This window comes from Lolium rigidum, chromosome 5, assembly GCF_022539505.1.
Source record: "Lolium rigidum isolate FL_2022 chromosome 5, APGP_CSIRO_Lrig_0.1, whole genome shotgun sequence".
Taxonomy (NCBI): Eukaryota; Viridiplantae; Streptophyta; class Magnoliopsida; order Poales; family Poaceae; genus Lolium; species Lolium rigidum.
Window position 1 is genome coordinate 237,554,551 of NC_061512.1, and position 18,190 is coordinate 237,572,740.

General features: G+C 45.4%; 2 protein-coding genes and 2 pseudogenes across 2 annotated transcripts; all 4 read left to right on the plus strand.

Moving 5' to 3' along the window:
* Positions 1-2,307: 2,307 nt before the first annotated feature.
* LOC124657289 lies at positions 2,308-5,776 on the plus strand (annotated as a pseudogene).
* A 2,551-nt stretch (positions 5,777-8,327) lies between these two features.
* LOC124651777 (flavonoid O-methyltransferase-like protein Os11g0303600) lies at positions 8,328-9,538 on the plus strand. Its single transcript, XM_047190812.1, has 2 exons — positions 8,328-9,140; positions 9,248-9,538. Exons 1-2 carry the CDS (start codon positions 8,328-8,330, stop codon positions 9,536-9,538), a joined length of 1,104 nt encoding a protein of 367 aa, XP_047046768.1.
* A 1,181-nt stretch (positions 9,539-10,719) lies between these two features.
* Positions 10,720-13,620, plus strand: LOC124653526 (annotated as a pseudogene).
* A 1,218-nt stretch (positions 13,621-14,838) lies between these two features.
* On the plus strand, positions 14,839-18,107 carry LOC124657290. Its single transcript, XM_047195864.1, has 6 exons — positions 14,839-15,064; positions 15,182-15,274; positions 16,137-16,249; positions 16,536-17,372; positions 17,446-17,598; positions 17,686-18,107. The coding sequence occupies exons 1-6, from the start codon at positions 14,839-14,841 to the stop codon at positions 18,049-18,051; spliced, it is 1,788 nt and encodes a 595-aa protein (XP_047051820.1). The 3' UTR covers positions 18,052-18,107.
* Positions 18,108-18,190: the final 83 nt, after the last annotated feature.

The following is an 18,190-nucleotide window of genomic DNA, read 5'->3' on the forward strand; positions in this document are numbered from 1 at the left end:
TTACTATTCAGCTCCTAGAGAAATGCTCTATCTTTTCACCGGGTTGTAAGTCACACTCAACATCCTACCAAGGAACATCCTGGTGACCACCAGGAAGTGAAGTGCGCCAATCACACTAATCACAGAAGAACTTATGTTTTCACGAAAATTTCTTCATGTTATATGAAAATAACTATGATTCGGCATCCATTTGGTATTTCGAAATTGGAGTAACTATATTTGAGAGAGTCGGATCATATTTTTTTAATCTTTCTAAAACTAGGTTTCGTAGTACGGGCTTTGAAGAGCAGTCCAGAATCCAAAGCCTTTAAGAAAAACTAGCAAAAATGCCCGGGCGTTGCACTGGGAGTAATAAATAATTAACCACTCCTACAAACCATTTGTGTTGACACTTTTGCAAAAACCAGCCAAGGTTACCGCGTCCAAAATGTGCTTCGTGGTCAAGCGTGCCAGCACTTCCTACTCCGTTCGCCGATTCAGCCATGCCACCCTATTCATCATCTCAATAATCTAGGTAATATTTTTGCATAATCATGGAAAAAAATATAGATTAAAGATAGGTGATATTCATTGGTCAGCCTGCTTAGCTTGAAAGATATAGCCAAGGCCGCAACTTTATCATGTCTAAGTCACACAATATTTTGGTCTATAATCACCAGAGGTTAACTGATCATATTGCTATCCTGCATGCACCTTGGCCCTCTTTGAAACTTGCATAAGTGGGGGTTAGACTATGATTAATAGTTTAAATTTTAATTAAATCGCAGACAAATAACGAAATACTACGTACATGGAACCTGGGAACACATATACTACATGAACAGCTGGTCCAATCATAAGAGGGCACTCGTTTTCAGATTGTTGAGGCGAAAGACCACAAGTGCAGCTGGTAGCTAGTTTCAGCAGACCTTGCAGTTCTCTCGATCTCAGCATGGACTGCACTTGTGGCCTGCGGCAAGGAGATGCACGGTGGCCTACGGCAGCCCGACCGATCGAGAATCTCTAACCTGTAGTCATCCGCCACATCCTGCATGAGGCTGTTCCGATGTCACTGGTAGCCGCTGGCCGACCAAGAATCGCAAGCCTGTAGTCATCTACGACCTGCTGCATGAGGTTGTTGTACTTAGTAGCTCCGTCTCGGGCGTGGTTAGCGAGGTGGAACCGGCCGTAGCGCTCTCCATGAACTCAGTCTGGACATCCATGTTGATGAACTACCGCTCAAAGTTGTCCATGGTTTCAGACACATCTAGGTTGCCCGTTTGGAGGGATCAGTCGAGGGTGCTGCCCAAGGACTTGCCGATATCTTGGCCTTGGTGTCGAGATGTGACGGCATCGAGGCAGGAGGCGAGGCAGTTCATGTACTCGGTGCGCTTGCAGATGGCCTTTTCTTAACTACTGCTCCTTCTCGCTGTTAGAAGTATAATACGTAGAGATATTGGAGTATTCTAGAGTTAGAGATATAGTCGGTTTAAACTTAGCACAACTTGTCTTGTACTCCAAGAACCTCCCTTTGTATTCCTATATAAACCCCTCACCAGGGTCCAGATCAATACAACGAAATATTAGGGTTCTATATTTTCCACATGGTATCAGAGCGGTTAGCCTCACGGCGCCGATCCTAGGTCTCCCACCACTTCCGCATCGCGCCGCCCCCAGGGAGATCTCTCCTCGGGGCGCGGCACCCGGTTTCGATCAAAGATCGGATCGGTTCTTCAGTTTAGATCTTAGATCAAATTCGAGTTCCTAGCTTAGCTCCAAATTTCGAAATTCTCAAATTCCCAGATTCTATCCAATTAGCCAGAAATAAAATCCCTAAATCTACCAGATTCATTGTCCTCGTCCGGTCCAAATCAGTGCAAAAATCCGGATCATACGGCGGTGTACAGGTTGCCCGCTCCCTCCGCTGTCCGCTCGTACGTTCGAGCCGCGGTACGCATCCAGAGGCCGCGGCCACGCGACTTTCTGCTTGTTTCTTCACGCGCGGCGGCGTGGGCATGCAGCAGCAAGTTTGTTTCAGGGTACGTACAGGCAATCAAGGATTCACTTTTTCTATGTGGAGAACTGGAGATGCATGCATGCTTGTGCATGGGCGTGCAGCAGATCGATTCTCAGGCTCATGCAGAGCTGCCGCGACCTCCCGCACCGACCAACAATGTTATCGCGACTTCGTCAACACCAGGATCTGCAAGGATCTGCACTGCACCGACATCTACACTGCGTCAAGCCGGAACGACATCGACCCAGCTTCAGCACCATCAAGATCTTCATCGACATTGGACAACTACATCGTCGCTGATCTGCACCAACATGAAGAACTACGTCAAGCTGTACAACTACATCAAGCTCTTCGTCGAGTTCTACATCGCCAACACCAAACAACGCCAAGGTCTACATCATGCGAGTCATCGCCGAAAGCCATCAAAAACAAAACCTCGCCGCATGTCGCCGCCGCTCCGATGCGAGTCGCCGCCGCACGCTGCCAATGACAACCAAGAACCCGCCGCCGCCGCAGAAACCCTGCCGCCGCCGCCTAAAAACCCGCCGGCGCTCTGCTAGGGCGATCCTACAATCGCCTCGCCCGCCTGGTAAAAACTCCGCCGCCGCCGCAGAAAACCTGCCGCCGCCGCGCTACAACACAAAAACCTGCCGCCGTCGCAGAAAACCTGCTGCCGCCGCCCTACGACACAAAACCGTGCAATTTTTTTTTTTTGCGCATTTGGCTCTATCGGCTACACCGACCGCGACAACCACGACCATGGCTACATCACGCTCGGCTACCTCGACATCAACATCATACACACGTCTACAGCGACTCAAGAGCTCCAGTCAACAGCATCCGCGTCATCGTTTGCGCCCATGACACTCCCGCTGTGACTGCGGGAGGGAAGAGAGGGAAGAGAAGGAACCAGAAGGGGACGTCGATGATGACAAGGTGGAGGAGGCGGGTGGAGGAGGCGACGGACGCACATGACTTCTCCAGTCGCAAACGTTCGTTTCACTCCCGCTACGACTGAGGGGGAATGTTAGAAGTATAATACGTAGAGATATTGGAGTATTCTAGAGTTAGAGATATAGTCGGTTTAAACTTAGCACAACTTGTCTTGTACTCCAAGAACCTCCCTTTGTATTCCTATATAAACCCCTCACCAGGGTCCAGATCAATACAACGAAATATTAGGGTTCTATATTTTCCACACTCGCACGTGGTTGTAGCGACTTACGGGAAGTTGAGGCCGAAGATCTGCCACGCCATTAGCTTTATCCCGGTTGCCTATGATCCCGATTTGCGCCGAACTTGAGGCCGAAGATCTCCGCCGTGCCATTAGCTTCTCCCGTTTGCCAAAAGGTTCCGATCTGCGGCGGATATTTTTGCGCTGAAGTTGTCGTGGAGATTGGGTCGAGAGGGCTGGGATATTTATATGGGAAAGTCACGGCGGTTTGCCTCATCTTTACTATTAAATTGGAGTTGGGGATGGTGTGCACTTTGACATCAAACATTCAGAAAATCTCAACCGTCGATCTCCTAAAAACGCCCATCAAACATTGTTCCCGTCGCTCGGAAAAATAGAAACATATTTATTGCGTATCAATCCAGTTACCACACAATAAGGAAACATATAAGTCCAGCATCAATCTCGTCCAGCATCAAAAAAGGAAAGAATCACACCCAATTCACTTTCACATATCTTTATTATACTATTATATTCGAGTTGGTACGTCGTCAAACGTGTTTAATGTTAAAGATCAGGACCATCTAGGCCGTCTAATCCTATTAAACACCCCCGCTTGATATCTAGCCGTCCATACTAAATCAACATCAGAAGAATTAAACCCGTCAGACAAATAAGGAAGTAAACCAGGAGTATTAATTGCAAAATCGCCACAATCAAGGGATTACCACGATCATGTAAAAAAGAAGGATTACAACGATCAGATGTTAGTACTAAATGGAAAGCAATATGGACGGCCCCTCCTCGTCTCCTCCACAAATCATGGCTAATCTTTACTATTAAATTGGAGTTGGGGATGGTGTGCACTTTGACATCAAACATTCAGAAAATCTCAACCGTCGATCTCCTAAAAACGCCCATCAAACATTGTTCCCGTCGCTCGGAAAAAATAGAAACATATTTATTGCGTATCAATCCAGTTACCACACAATAAGGAAACATATAAGTCCAGCATCAATCTGGACGGCCCCTCCTCGTCTCCTCCACAAATCATGGCTAAATTTAACAATGATTTGTATTATATGGAAAGAAATCAGGACGGTATCACCACTGTTACTTAATGGAAAGCAAGATTTTATTACTATATAGAAAGCAATCAGGACGTTATCACCATGGTTACTAAATAGAAATCAGTCAGCTTACGAGCGCACGGACTTTCTACTAATATTTGCCTCGTGCGGGCGCATCTCTATTATGATATCCTCTCAGGCATCTCTCATCTTGCGCCCAGCGTCGCCGCACTGCACCAAGGTTCGAGCCACCGCTACGAAAAGTTGTCGCCGGCCCGGAGGATGATCCCTAGCCTGGCGGATCCAGGCGAGCTCCCTATGGTTGTTGTTCGGGCGCGGGGCGCCCGAACCACGACTGCCCCATCCTCCTTCAAGCTAGAGAAGGACAAGCGACGACACCAACTCCGGGATCCAAAGACTATCCCTACCTGTGACCGAAGCGGACCATCTGGGATCAGGTAACGTGTATGTTTTTCATACCAAAACCCGTTGATCTTTGGAATACATCCACAACAACATTGAAGTGTGTCGCAGGGAAATCAAGCCTCAGTATATTCTGGTCCGTATATTACAAGCTAAGCGAACCCTTTCTGAAGCATTTCGACTAATTTGGTATAGTGAAATGGTTTGATGAAATAATTTTTTGCTAGGTGAATTCACATACTCATCAGCTGTGGCACGGAATCGACATGTTTATGGCTTTGTACTCTTGATAGGTAAAAGGATATTCAAATATTTCCTACATCTGTTCAAGGTAATATAGAACCCCAGAGCTCATATTTGGTGCTAAAGAATACACAACAACAATTGATGTTTGGTATGCTGGTTGTGTTCTTCCTTAGCTCCTTCTAGGAAAGGTAACTGATCACACAATTTTCTAATAGCCTATATTCCCTGGGGACAATGGCGTTGATCAGCTTGTTGAAATCATCAAGGCAAACTTGCGATCTTTCTTCCAAAGAAGTTATCACATGTCAGTTATATTTACTCCTAATTACATCATTGTACTCAGGTTTTAGGTACTCCTACACGGGAAGAAATTAAGTCTAGGAAAAATATTATACCAAGTTTAAATTCCCACAATTTAAACTTCACCCATGGCACAAGGTAGGACCTTGCTTTTATGGCTGTTTTATTTTCCTTAAAAGTTGCAGTTTAACATTATTATTTTTTGTCCCCACCAGATCTTCCATAAAAGAATGCCTTCTGAAGCATTCTTGTTCCAGATTGTTGAAATATTCACCAAATTTTCGGTCAATTACCATGAGTGTTGATGCATTGTTTGATCAAATACTGTTGCCCATGAGAAGTTTAGGTTCGTGTTTCATTTTAATGAATACTATTTTGCACAAGCAACTTACATAGCTGCTTGATGTATCTGGGCAGGGATATTGTGCCCTGCTTCAGAGCAGGGTGTACACCCACGGGCTTGCTGGGAGATGGATCACACGTGGCGAAGCACGATCTAGGAGGGCGGAGGCGTTCCACCGACATTCTAACTTTGGCTCGAAGCGGCACCTTGATGGGGTCTGGTAGACTGAGGCTTAGTGACAAATGTGAGGACATAGAAGGAAGCTAGCAGTTCTGAGGATAACCGTTTTTTTTGCGCGCATTGCTACTGATGTGTCCCAATCCAGCCACACTACATTGTCGCGGCACTGGTTTGTAACTATCTACTCTTAGCACGTAATGTTCCCTGTAATTTTCCAGCAGCTTCTTAGTAATGATAGAAATTTGTAGACTCATTCAAATCTTAATAATTGAAATCAGTTTCCGTGATAATTGGTTGTACGAGCATCCCCGATTCGTTGTAGATGTTAAGTGATAATGGCATTCTGAACTATTATATTGACCTATACAAATGTACGAGTGAACTACATTGGCAGATGACCTTTCCCTTTCTCGCCTAGGACCTACAAAGTAATCAAAGGAGGTGGATTTTCATGAACAGTTGGAATGAACGATTCAAGATGATTTTCCTTGTTTACTTCCTGGACAATTGGAATTAATGTCCACACCCGACACGACTACCGATCAATGTGCATGGTGATTACCAGCTCCACGACGACTCTCGCCACCAGCATTGCATCCATACGACTTCTTTTACAATCAACTTGGAGATAATGCCTGCAATCTAATGGTTCTGAAGCACATATTGTTAGCCTGCTCATGTTGAGTTAGCAAACTTGCAGAGTTCTAAATTGGTAGAGCTAGCCTTCCGGTAGATGGTAAGATCGATGTATTTATATTATGTGAATCTCATTTGGAATGTTCCATCTAGAACTTGCCACAATTACTTGGCTTTGTTTGTGTGATATTCTATACGATGGAGACTTTAGCCTTCCTTTTACCTATATGATTTGTTGATCCTCGCGTCATCCAACAGCGGGAAGTTTTTGATAGATGCCAAGGTGAAATTCAACAATATTTCGCCGCAAAGCCAAAATCACAACAAATTAGGAACGCTGCAATGAGCGGTAATAATTTTATCGGATTTCTGAATGTAGCATGTTAAGCACAGTGGGACATTAGAGGAATGAAAGCTTATGGAACATGTTTCATATCTTGGCCATCGTTACTATAAAGAGCTTTCTTGTATTTATTCTTTATCTCTATCTTTAGAGGTTACATCCAACTATCGCTGTCATATTTATTCAACGAGATTACCAATCTAAATAAACGAAACAAAAATTAAAGCAAGCAAAGTTGTATCTGAATTAGTATAGTCTTAATCTCAATGGTGAACATTTAAGAAACATAATAAGTTTGTTGGTACTTGGGTATATACGTATGCCCATTTTCACCACAATATGTTTGGTCCCTTATTATATTCATGTATTGGGAGTTGGTGTTTCATGATGAACTTTAATTCTTTTGTTCTATTAATGAATAATTGTACTTCCCGCAAAAAAATGAATAATTGTACTATGTGTGAAATTTAGAACATTGTAGAAGCCATATTTGAACTTTTTTGTTCCAATTAGCCAACAAATGTAATGATAATCAATAATCACTAGAATGATGATTCTACTCATTTTTATGCAACTATAAATGTAGCATGCAAAAGTTGTGCATGTTTTCTTTGCAAATGATGTAGAGTACAAGTTGATGACATATTCACTACTTGGCAGCGCAGGGAGGCTCGAGACAAGAAAAATAGAAGATTTAGATATATCATAATATATTGCGCAGGTAGAGGACTGCTCTCATGGGATCACCATGTATGTTTATTTTTAGAGAGTACATTCAGAACTTGAGATAGCACTGAATGGGATAATGATTTCTGACAGGTTAACTAATTACAAACTAATACTACATGACAAGAATAATTAGTTGGGTACATATTTTTATAAATATATTTTAAGCAAAGTAGCATCATATTTTTCAACTATATAGATATCTACTTCTATAAGCCTATTGTATTATGTTTGCATTAATAGCTAGATAAATTTTTAAAAGCCCGTAGCAACGCACGGGCATTCAACTAGTTATATTTAGGAAAGAGTCCCGGCAGTTGAAAAAGAATCGAGACGGAGTTGGTGCGCTTCTGGGTTCCTTTTTATCTCGCGTCGCGATCGTTGCCAATTTGAATAGGGATCGGTTTCCTTTTATCTCGCGTCTCACCGTAAACCGGAGTTCCGTACTGTTTGCCTGTTGCGGCCAAGTCTTGCAACGCGCTACGATCAAAGCGCAAGCAACGGACGAAGCAAACGTGATGGACGACCGAAACATACGGACCGAACCACGGAAACGTTAGTTCCTTTATTATTAGGTATAGATAATTGAACCCAGCGACGCCACTTGACACAGAATGCATTACTCGCCGTAGAACCATCCCCTAGCAAATAAAACAGTTTCATAAAACGGACAAACCACTGTGTGTGCTCCAGCTTGGCAAATGTTGTCCTCATTCATCCACGTGGCGCACCAGCTAGTGGACAGCCTTATGCTGACAAGTGGCATATCAAGTACTGGAGCGTTGCATGGTAAGGCTTGGACTTAGTCAAAGGGACTCCGAGGGATCCGGGCCTATAAATGTTGACCTCGGCCCCCTTGAACTGAGCACTTGCACCATCGGTCCAGGCTAATGGCGGCTTCTTCCAGCGATGAGCTATTGCAGGCACACGCCGAGCTTTGGAACCACACCTTCAGCTACCTCAAATCCATGGCGCTCGAGTGCGCCATCAAGCTCGGGATTCCCACTGCCATCCACCGCTACGGTGGCGCCGCCTCGCTACCTGACCTGCTTGCTACCCTTCCAGTACCAGAGAGGAAGAAATCCTACCTACCTCGCCTCATGAGGTTCCTTGCCGCATCAGGTATCTTTACTGTTGATTTTCCGACAACAGGGGAGTGTGCAAATGGTGGCGCAGACGGTACCTACCACCTCACTCCACTGTCTCGCCTCCTCGTGGACGATGACACAGGCGCTGGTGCTGACCGGTGCACGAACTTCTCGCCGTTCGTGCTCTCCCAGACCAACAGGTATCTTGTCACGGCGGCCCTGCACCTCTCCGAGTGGTTCAAGAGCGATGAAGGCTCAGCCTCCGCTGGGACGCCGTTCAAGATGGCGCATGGCACAGACCTGTGGACAATCATGTCCCGTGACCCGACGATAAATCAGGTCTTCAACGCCGGCATGGCGTCCGACACCCAGTTCACGATGAATTTCGTCGTCACCAACTGCAGCGAGGTCTTCAACGGGGTAACCTCACTGGTCGACGTCGGCGGCGGGAATGGCACATCGGCGAGGGCGATCGCCAAGGCCTTTCCACACATCAAGTGCTCAGTTCTGGATCTTCCCATCGTGATCAATTCCACCCCAGCTGACGGTGTGGTCAAGTACATCGCAGGTGACATGATGAGTCTAATCCCAATGGCTGATGCTGTGTTCCTCAAGGTACAACACTAGATTCTTTTGGGTGAAAGTTTATTATAAACTGTTTAATTTAATGTGCTGAGTGTTTCTCCCTTAAGTGAAAAAAAAACTGTTGAATTTCGTTGCAGCACGTGCTGCATGATTGGAACGACGAGGTCTGCGTGAAAATCCTGATGGAGTGCAGGAAGGCAATCCCCAAGTCCGGGGGGAAAGTTATCATCATGGACGTCGTCGTCGGGTCTCCTTCTGAAGACAATTACGAAGGCCAGGTCATGTCCGATCTGCTGATGATGGTAATCACATCAGGCAAGGAGCGTGACGAGCATGAGTGGCGCAAGATATTCATGGACGCTGGGTTCAGTCACTACAAGACGAGGCCCATTGTAGGGTGCTTGTCGATCACCGAGCTGTATCCTTAATTAGCCATGCATGACTACAACAAATATTTGTTAGTCTTCTCTCAAAAAAAAAAAACAAATATTTGTTAGTCCTAGAAAGTCTGTTGTGCTCGTGTAGGGCCTAAAGTATCTTTATCTGGTAGCAGTTTGTCTGTATGCCTCAAATGGCTTCATCTGTTGCCTAACTGGGTGGAAATTAATAAATCAGATCTTTTTAGCGTTGAAAAAAGGCTATGGTCGAGAGACTGAAATTAATAAATCAGATCTTTTTAGCGGTTGCTAAAGGTAATATAGATTTATTTCTTTTGTAAAGGTGGATGAAACGCAAAATAAAATAGAGCTAGTCACCCTCTCGTGAATTTTGCGAGGACAATAGCCTTTTTTCACGAAACACAATATTTTTTTGCGAATCAAGAGCTTTTATAGATTAAATGATAGGATTACAATCACTCCCGAGAGTGTTACCGAGAAGATCTGGTTATAATTGCTCCATCACATAAGTGAGCATCATTATTCGCATCACGCCTAACAACCAAAATGCTAAAACTAGTAAAAGCCCTTCTAATTTCTCTAACTCCTTGACATATTGCTCTTAGTTCTGCTGGCCTATTATTATCTCCAGAGTTGCAAAAATTGACAGCCACTTGGAAATCACTCTCAATGATAATGCGAGTATGGCCAATCTGATTCCTTCGCGGACTCGATATTGCCCCCATTAACAAGGCACTCGCTGCGTTTTACGAAACACAATACATGCATCTCATTAACCCCTATTGAGTAATAAAGTCCACATTAGTGTAAAAAATAATGGAACCAGGAGTAAACCCATTTTCTCTAAAAAAAAGAAAGGAAAATCAGAGAGAACACGTCTACAGAAAGGAGTGGAGTAAATATGCATATGCAGGTGACCGACGATATTTGATCGGCAGAGAGGCCCACAAGCAGTAGTCTATACGGCTTGCTCCGCATCAATCGATCGGAAATTCCCTGCGCTGCGATTGGCCCACTCGACCCTCCCACGGATCGGACACCCCCGACCAATCCTCACCGCCCGCCACTCCCAAGATCTGACGGCATCCAGACCACGTCACGCGGATCGACCCCTCACGCTCACTCCCCCGGTTGCTACAAAATCCCCGGCCCTCCCCGCCGGCCAAACCCACCAGTTCACAGCATCACCACCACACCGGCAGCAGCGCCGCCACCGCCGCATCCCGAGCAGCAGTCCAGTTCGCCGGAGAAGCAAGATGGCCGGAAGGAAGGGAGGCGACAGGAAGAAGTCCGTGACCCGCTCCGTCAAGGCCGGGCTCCAGTTCCCCGTCGGCCGCATCGGCCGCTTCCTCAAGAAGGGCCGCTACGCCCAGCGCGTCGGCTCCGGCGCCCCCGTCTACCTCGCCGCCGTCCTCGAGTACCTCGCTGCCGAGGTACGCACCCTCCCCCGCTCTCCGTTCGATTCCCGCAAACCGCTTCTTCCCCCGATTCCCGGTTTCCGCCATGTGTTTGACATCGGTCCTGCCCCGCGCGCAGGTCCTGGAGCTCGCCGGCAACGCCGCCAAGGACAACAAGAAGAGCCGCATCGTGCCGCGCCACCTGCTGCTCGCCATCCGCAACGACCAGGAGCTCGGCAAGCTGCTCGCGGGGGTCACCATCGCCCACGGCGGCGTGCTGCCCAACATCCACTCCGTGCTGCTCCCCAAGAAGGCCGCCGAGAAGGCCGAGAAGGCGGAGGCCACCAAGTCGCCCAAGAAGAAGAAGCCCGCCGCCGCCAAGACCCCCAAGAAGGGCGCCGCCGCCGCCACCGAGGAGTAGATCCTGTTGCAGCCTAGTTTAGTTTGGCCGAAAGAGGAATGCGAGAGAGTGTTGTGGGTTAGAGTCGTGTGTGTATGTATGTGATCCTGGTTCAGAAGGCAACATCTGGTTGTGTCTGGTCCCCTGTTCTTGCTAATGGAATCTGAGAACTGAAGTGCTTAGCCATTCCAATGTTCACCGTGTCAATCTCTCTTCCGAATTCCAGATACTTGTGTTTTTGTGCTGTATCGAATCTTGGATCTTGATACTCCATCCTTTGCTCAACAATTCACATGAATTCCCCCCCTGCCTGCCCATCTTGAGGGTGTTATAGCAATTCCTAGGTTCAGCGAGGCGTGCCGATCGATATCTCTGCAGCTTTGTTCTGATCTCGGCCGGTTTGGATTTGGGGATTATTTCTAGCTAGGGTTTGCAGACGATGTTTGCCATGGGAACCAGAGCGGTTCCCCATGCCGTTCCTTTCGGGAGGTTGCTGGATCGAAGCGCGGCATTCTCCTCATACTCCAAACTGTTCGTTGGAGGTACGATTTCGTGGATCTCTTTGCCGTCTCGCGCTCAGTTTGTGCCAAATGATTGATGCGTGGATCCGAATCTCTTACCTATTATTTGAGATCTCGTGGGCTTTTCATGCCTTCATGATAGGTTGTGAATCATCCTGCTGGCTGATTGCCATCGCAGTCCATTGTTCTGGTGAAATTCGTGCAGATATCAGATCCAATTCTAACCGAATGTAAATGTTAGGAAGATTCTATGTGTGCCCATTTTTTGTTTCATGCTATTGATGTGGTTCAGGATGCTTTTGGGGCCCTGTTATTTGTTCTAACTATTTAATTGGTAGGAAGGATCCGTGTGAAATCATTCTGGTGTCATGCTAGATTGTGAACACTGATGTAGTTCTGGATATCCTGATGCTCTGCTATTTGTGCCAAGTTGAGTTGCAGGTCTGTCCTATGACACCAACGAAATCGCTCTGAAGGATGCATTCTCCCAGCATGGTGATGTTGTCGAAGGTAGTCATCTCTATCAGTTATGGATTTTCTTGTTGGTCGATCTGCGAATTTTTGTTGATTACAACTGAACTAACTGATGGGTGTGTGTGACAGTGAAAGTTATCTGCCACCCGTTGACGGGGAGATCCAAAGGATACGGGTTCGTCAAGTTCTCTTCGGAGGTTGAAGCAGCTGCAGCATTGGAGAAGATGAGCCACGAGGTAATTCTGTAGATATAGTACAAGTCAAACTCTTGCAGGATAATGTGCAGTGCTCAGTGCGGTTCTTCTCCCTTTGCTAACATAGCTTATCTATCTACATGCTAACTGTTTCAGGTGCTTGATGGAAGGAACATACGGGTGCACTATGCAAACCGCGGATGATCTGCTGCTGGTGATGATAACATGAGTAAGGTGCTCATTCCATATCGTTTCTTGTTCTCGGAATCTGTGATGTTAAATCATGTATGATGTATGTTAAATCTGCGATGTTTAGCAGTTCATGTGCTGGTTTTGGAACTTGAATATGTCATCAAGTCTTTGGAATATCTGTCCATCCAGAAATGTATTATGCATGCTGCAGCATGCTTGGCTTGTAGAGGGCCACTGGCTCTGTAGATTAGAGCTTACTTTTGAAGAATTTATTTAGCGGGCAGCAGTAAATTGAGTTCATTTTGGACAACTTTTTTTTGAGTTTTAATTTGGGCAACTTTACCAGCATGGGAGTTGTATTTCTTCAAGCACACATGATTCAGAAGAGATTCACTAGGGGGAAATTATATTATGAATCATCTCATATTTAACTGAACCCAGCCAATCACGTAACATAAGGGAGCCTTCTTTATTTGGCCTACTGCCATCAACGAGCTATAGGCCTGTAGTTCAACCAGTATAGGAGTAACACAGATCAAGAACCTGAATGTATTATAAGTTATCCAATAGTTATTGTTAAATTGCAGTTCATCATGGTAAACAACCTGAGTCACTAATATTCTTACTACTATGTGTTACTGGGATCCTTCTCATGTAAATGAGCTTGAAGGTTATGTGCATATTTAGACAGCTGTTATGAACTTGTGTTTTCAGGTCACATTTCTATCATATCAATGGTCATTTAGTTCTCCTATGTAGGTACAAGCTGCCAATCAGAGATAATGATGAAGAAGATGATGATGCTAGAGATTTGGTTGGCAAGTGTGCTGATATGCTGGCTTTGCAGTCATAAGGGTTTACTGGAGCATGTACCGATTAAGTGATCAAATCTTATTGGGAAACATTATGCCGTGGACTCCACTGTATCATTTTGCTGAGATGACATTTTACTTAAGTTGTATAAAATCTTATCAAGTATGCTGAATCATCCTGCTTGCTGACTGCAATTGCAGCGCATTATTCTTGTTAAATTCGTGCAAGTATTGTCTCCAGTTTTAACTGAATGTGAAATGTTACGAACAATCTGTGTGAGTCATTCTGGTTTCAAGCACAATACTGTCTGAACATTGATATGGTTCAGGATGTTCTTGATGCCCTGTTATTTGTTCCACTGACTTGACCTGCAGGTCTGTCCCACAGACACCAATGAGAGAGCCCTCAAGGAATCAAGGATGCATTCTCCCAACACAGCGATGTTTCCGGATCCGAAGGTGCCAATCTATCTATCTATCAGTTCTGTATCTTGTCGGTGTTCTGTGATTTTTGGTTGATTAGAGATTAATTTGTAGAAATGATGGTTGTGTGTGACAGTAAAGTCATATGCCGCCCTGTGACAGACAGATCCAAAGGATACGGTTCCATCAACTTCACTTCGAAAACTGAAGCTGCTGTGGGTAGCTAGATATAGCACATGTCAAGTTCCTGCAGGATAATGTGCAGCGCCCAGTGTGGTTCTTTTCCTTTTGGTAGCTCATCTACATGATAATTGTTTCAGGTGATTGATGGTAGTAACATACGGGTGCACTACGCAAACTGTGGATAATCTGCTGCCGCTTTCGACATGAGTAAGGTGCCTACTCAATATTGTTTCTGTAATGTTAAACCGTGAATGGACTCATTTCTAGATTATTTGCAGCTAGTAAATTGTCATACATACAACATCTTCATTTATTATGGACTAACAAGGGTAATATAGAGATAACACATCTCATGACCCTAAACCCCACAAGCCCAAAAGAAGGGGACCAAGAGTTTTTTGGGAGCTCCTCCCCACCGCAGCTTATCCCCACCGGTTTCCATAAGCTTGCTTCTCCATAAGCATAAGCCCAAAAGAAGGAGACCTAAGCCTTAGGTGGGAATGGTTGAGGTGGGCTCCTGAGGATCGGCCATGGAAGGGAACACCGACGCCTTGCAACGAGTGTGATAAAGATCTTTTTGCTGCTTGCACGAGGCTCGGAAATGGGGTGAAAGTGCATTTCTGGAATGATCTTTGGCTTCAAGGACAAGCCCCCAGGTGGCTCCAGAGATTTTCAAATTAGCCCGACGAAAGAATATCTCCGTCAATCAAGCACTAGAACAGCGAAACAGATGGATGAAAGGAGTGCATCGTCTTGATAACAAGGATCAGTTAGATCAGTTTGTTAATCTCTGGTCGTTGCTACAGTATGTGCAGCTGGTGCTTCGACCTGACAACATTTCTTGGAATCTCAGTGCTGATGGCTCCTACTCGGCCATTTCGGCGTATGAAGCGCAGTTTCACTTTCATGGCCTGTGTTTGAGGCCTGACTTGGAAGTTTTGTGGCAAACTAGAGTAGAAGGTAAAATAAAGTTTTATGTGCGGCTCAGTTTGCAAACCAGAAACTGGACGACAGATCGGTTGAGACTTGAGAGCAAGAGGGTGGTCTCACAATGACAAATGCTGTTTCTGTGATCAGGATCTCGAAAATGCGGCTCACCTCGCTTTGCACTGCCCTTTTGTCAAAGAGTTCTGGAATCAGTTCCAACAAGCTTCTCCTCTCATTGTTCAGGTGACAAACAACGGGCAGATGGTGGACTAAATTACGAAGAGGAAGATTGAATGACAAGAAGGAGATGACCATGGCTATGTATGTGCTATGGAATATCTGGAAGGAGAGCCGGGTGGGCTTCTGCTCTGAATACCATTGCATTTCTTGAGTCCGAGATTCTCCATAGGATGGTCGTGAGGATGACAGCGTTTCAAACTTCGGCAGTTGATGTGGGGTTAGCGAGAAGGACCAGAGGTCATGGAAGTTTTGAAATTGTGGACGAGTTCCAATTTTGCGGCAGAGAGGCAGGGCCAGTGAACAGGGTGGTGAGATGGCCAGAGATAGAGCTTAGGTTTGTTGCAAGGGGGTTCGCCGGCGCCGGAGATGGGAGGCTCATGAGTCATGATGGTGGTGGACCGGCGGAGGTGGCGGGGGATCGATGGCGAGATATGGCCCTCGGCCCAGACCGTTTTCTTCCCTAACGTGTTAAATTTTGGGCCCAGTCGAGGGCAGAGGCGCTTGGCCCAGACGTACCGCCTTGCGCGCGGCTTGGTGGTTTCTTGGCGTGATTCTGCCCCTCTCCCCAGAAACAAGGGCAGTCCAGCCGCCGGCGGCGCCTATGGAGCGGGACCGTGGCCATAGCCAAGCTAGCAGTAAGCCCCGCCTCCGATCTCCTTCGACGTACCTGCTACAGTACTATTATTCATATCTGCTGATGGGATCCAGTTACGTTAGATTTGAAGGATAACTAACGATGCTTGCTGGGGGGAGCAATTGCATCCTTTCACAAACACAACTGAATCTGAGTCTGGCTCTGGTTTTGATATCGTTGGTTCCTTTCATGGATCGATGCCCACGTAACCCTGTGCCTGTTGTGTTGCAGATGATGGATCAATCACCTCATTAGCTAACAAAGAAACCCCACCCTGCCAACATGGTGATGATGATTCTCAAGGTAGCAAAAGAATCAGATGTTCATGGATAGACCTTCCAGAGGTACGTTGGTAATGAGGGACTACTACTAGTACAAGTATATAATCAGCAGAACATGATTTATGAGCATCTCTTTAAGCACGGAAATCTCCTAGCTAGAGTCCTAGTGCATGTCAGTACCTTTTTTTGCTTAGTTGTGTTACAGCTAATTCTACAGATATTTCCCTTATTAGCAGGTTCAAAACCCACATTTACAAAAGCAAGTGTTGTTCAGTATCCCAGAAGTGTACTTTCTTCATACTTTTGCTTCTGTGATTCCAGTGTTGAACTTTTCCCCTTGTGCACGCAGGAAATCTGGCATCATATACATTCCCTAGTGCCAATGCGAGAAGCTGCCCAGGCTGCCTGCGTGTCTCACGCTTTTCTACACTTGTGGAGATGCCGTACGAATCTCACATTCACCAAGGAAACAATTTGCTCAAAACAAAAATGGTTTGATGTAGGAGAGTTCAACAACAGTATCAACCATATTCTGGTGAACCACCCGACCACCGTTGGTGCTAAGACTCTCATACTTAAATTGCATGGTCCATACGATGGCAACTATTATAATTGTCTCGATTGTTGGCTCAAGATTGCTGTTACACCAAAGATTGAAGAACTTACCCTTGTATTACGACCGCAGTGGACAGAGGAGATAAAGTACAACTTCCCTTGCTCGCTTTTATCTGGCGTAAGTGGAAACGCGCTTCGGTATCTCCGCCTTGACAGATGTGTGTTACGTCCCACGTCTGGACTTGCTATGAAAAGCCTGACAATGCTGCATCTCTGTAAAGTGCGTATTACAGGGGATGAGTTAGGATGCCTTCTTTCTCATTGCTTTGCTTTGGAACAATTGAAACTCAGATATTGTGATGATATAATTTGCCTGGCGATACCTTGCCTGCTGCAGCGGTTCAGCTTCCTGAAGGTTCTTAAATGTGCGAACCTTCAAATGATAGAGAACAAAGCTCCAAACCTCTCTAGTTTTTCCTTTAGTAGTAATCAAATACAACTAGCACTTGGAGAATCTCTGACAGTAAAGACACTGAAGCTGCGCCATAAAGGTGCAATCGGTTATGCTATTGACAAGCTTCCTTCCTATGTGCCGAATCTTGAGACTCTTACCATACACACTTTTTCTGAGGTATGCTCTTAGATACCACTTGATAAATAGCCATATCTTCTGATATCTTTAATCCGGAGGATCTTTTGTGCAGACGGTCAACGTGCCAATAGTATGCATAAAATTTCTCCACCTCAAGTTCTTGACTATTTATACTTGTGGATGGGACATTTTCCATGAGTATGATTATTTGTCCTTGGTTTCTTTCCTTGATGCTTCTCCCTCCTTGGTGACTTTTGATTTGCATGTAAGTCACTGTTCATCCTGCAAGAATTATCTAATTAATAGCTATGTTTGAATCTGTAATTCAAATATCCCGGCATGGGATGTTCAGGTATGTGATGTTCAGGTATCAAAGAAGTACAAGTATGAATGGCTTCAGGAATATCCCTCATCTCTGAGACAAATGCCAGAAAGACAGCATGGCAACCTCAAGAATGTCAAGATCACTGGTTTCCGCCTCCAAAAAAGCATCATTGAGCTGACACTTCATATTCTAGAGACTGCACCATCGCTGAAGTGCCTTACATTGGACACTTTTCCTGTTTATTACCAGCATTGTGGCAATACATTGGACAAGAAATGCCCCCGCTTCAACAGATCATTTATTATGGAGGCACGTTCCATCATCTTGGCTATAAGAACACACATTGAGAGGAAAGTTCCCTCTACAGTTAAGTTAAATGTTCCGGCGCCTTGAAGGCTTGAAGCCAGTGTCATGCTTTGTGAAATTCAGGTGTCATATTATGATAGTTATCTGACGTTTAATCATGTTGTTTTATTTGTGGTGTGCTTTGCTTAAGTTATCAGATCTGTTCAATCTTTGTTTTTATAATACT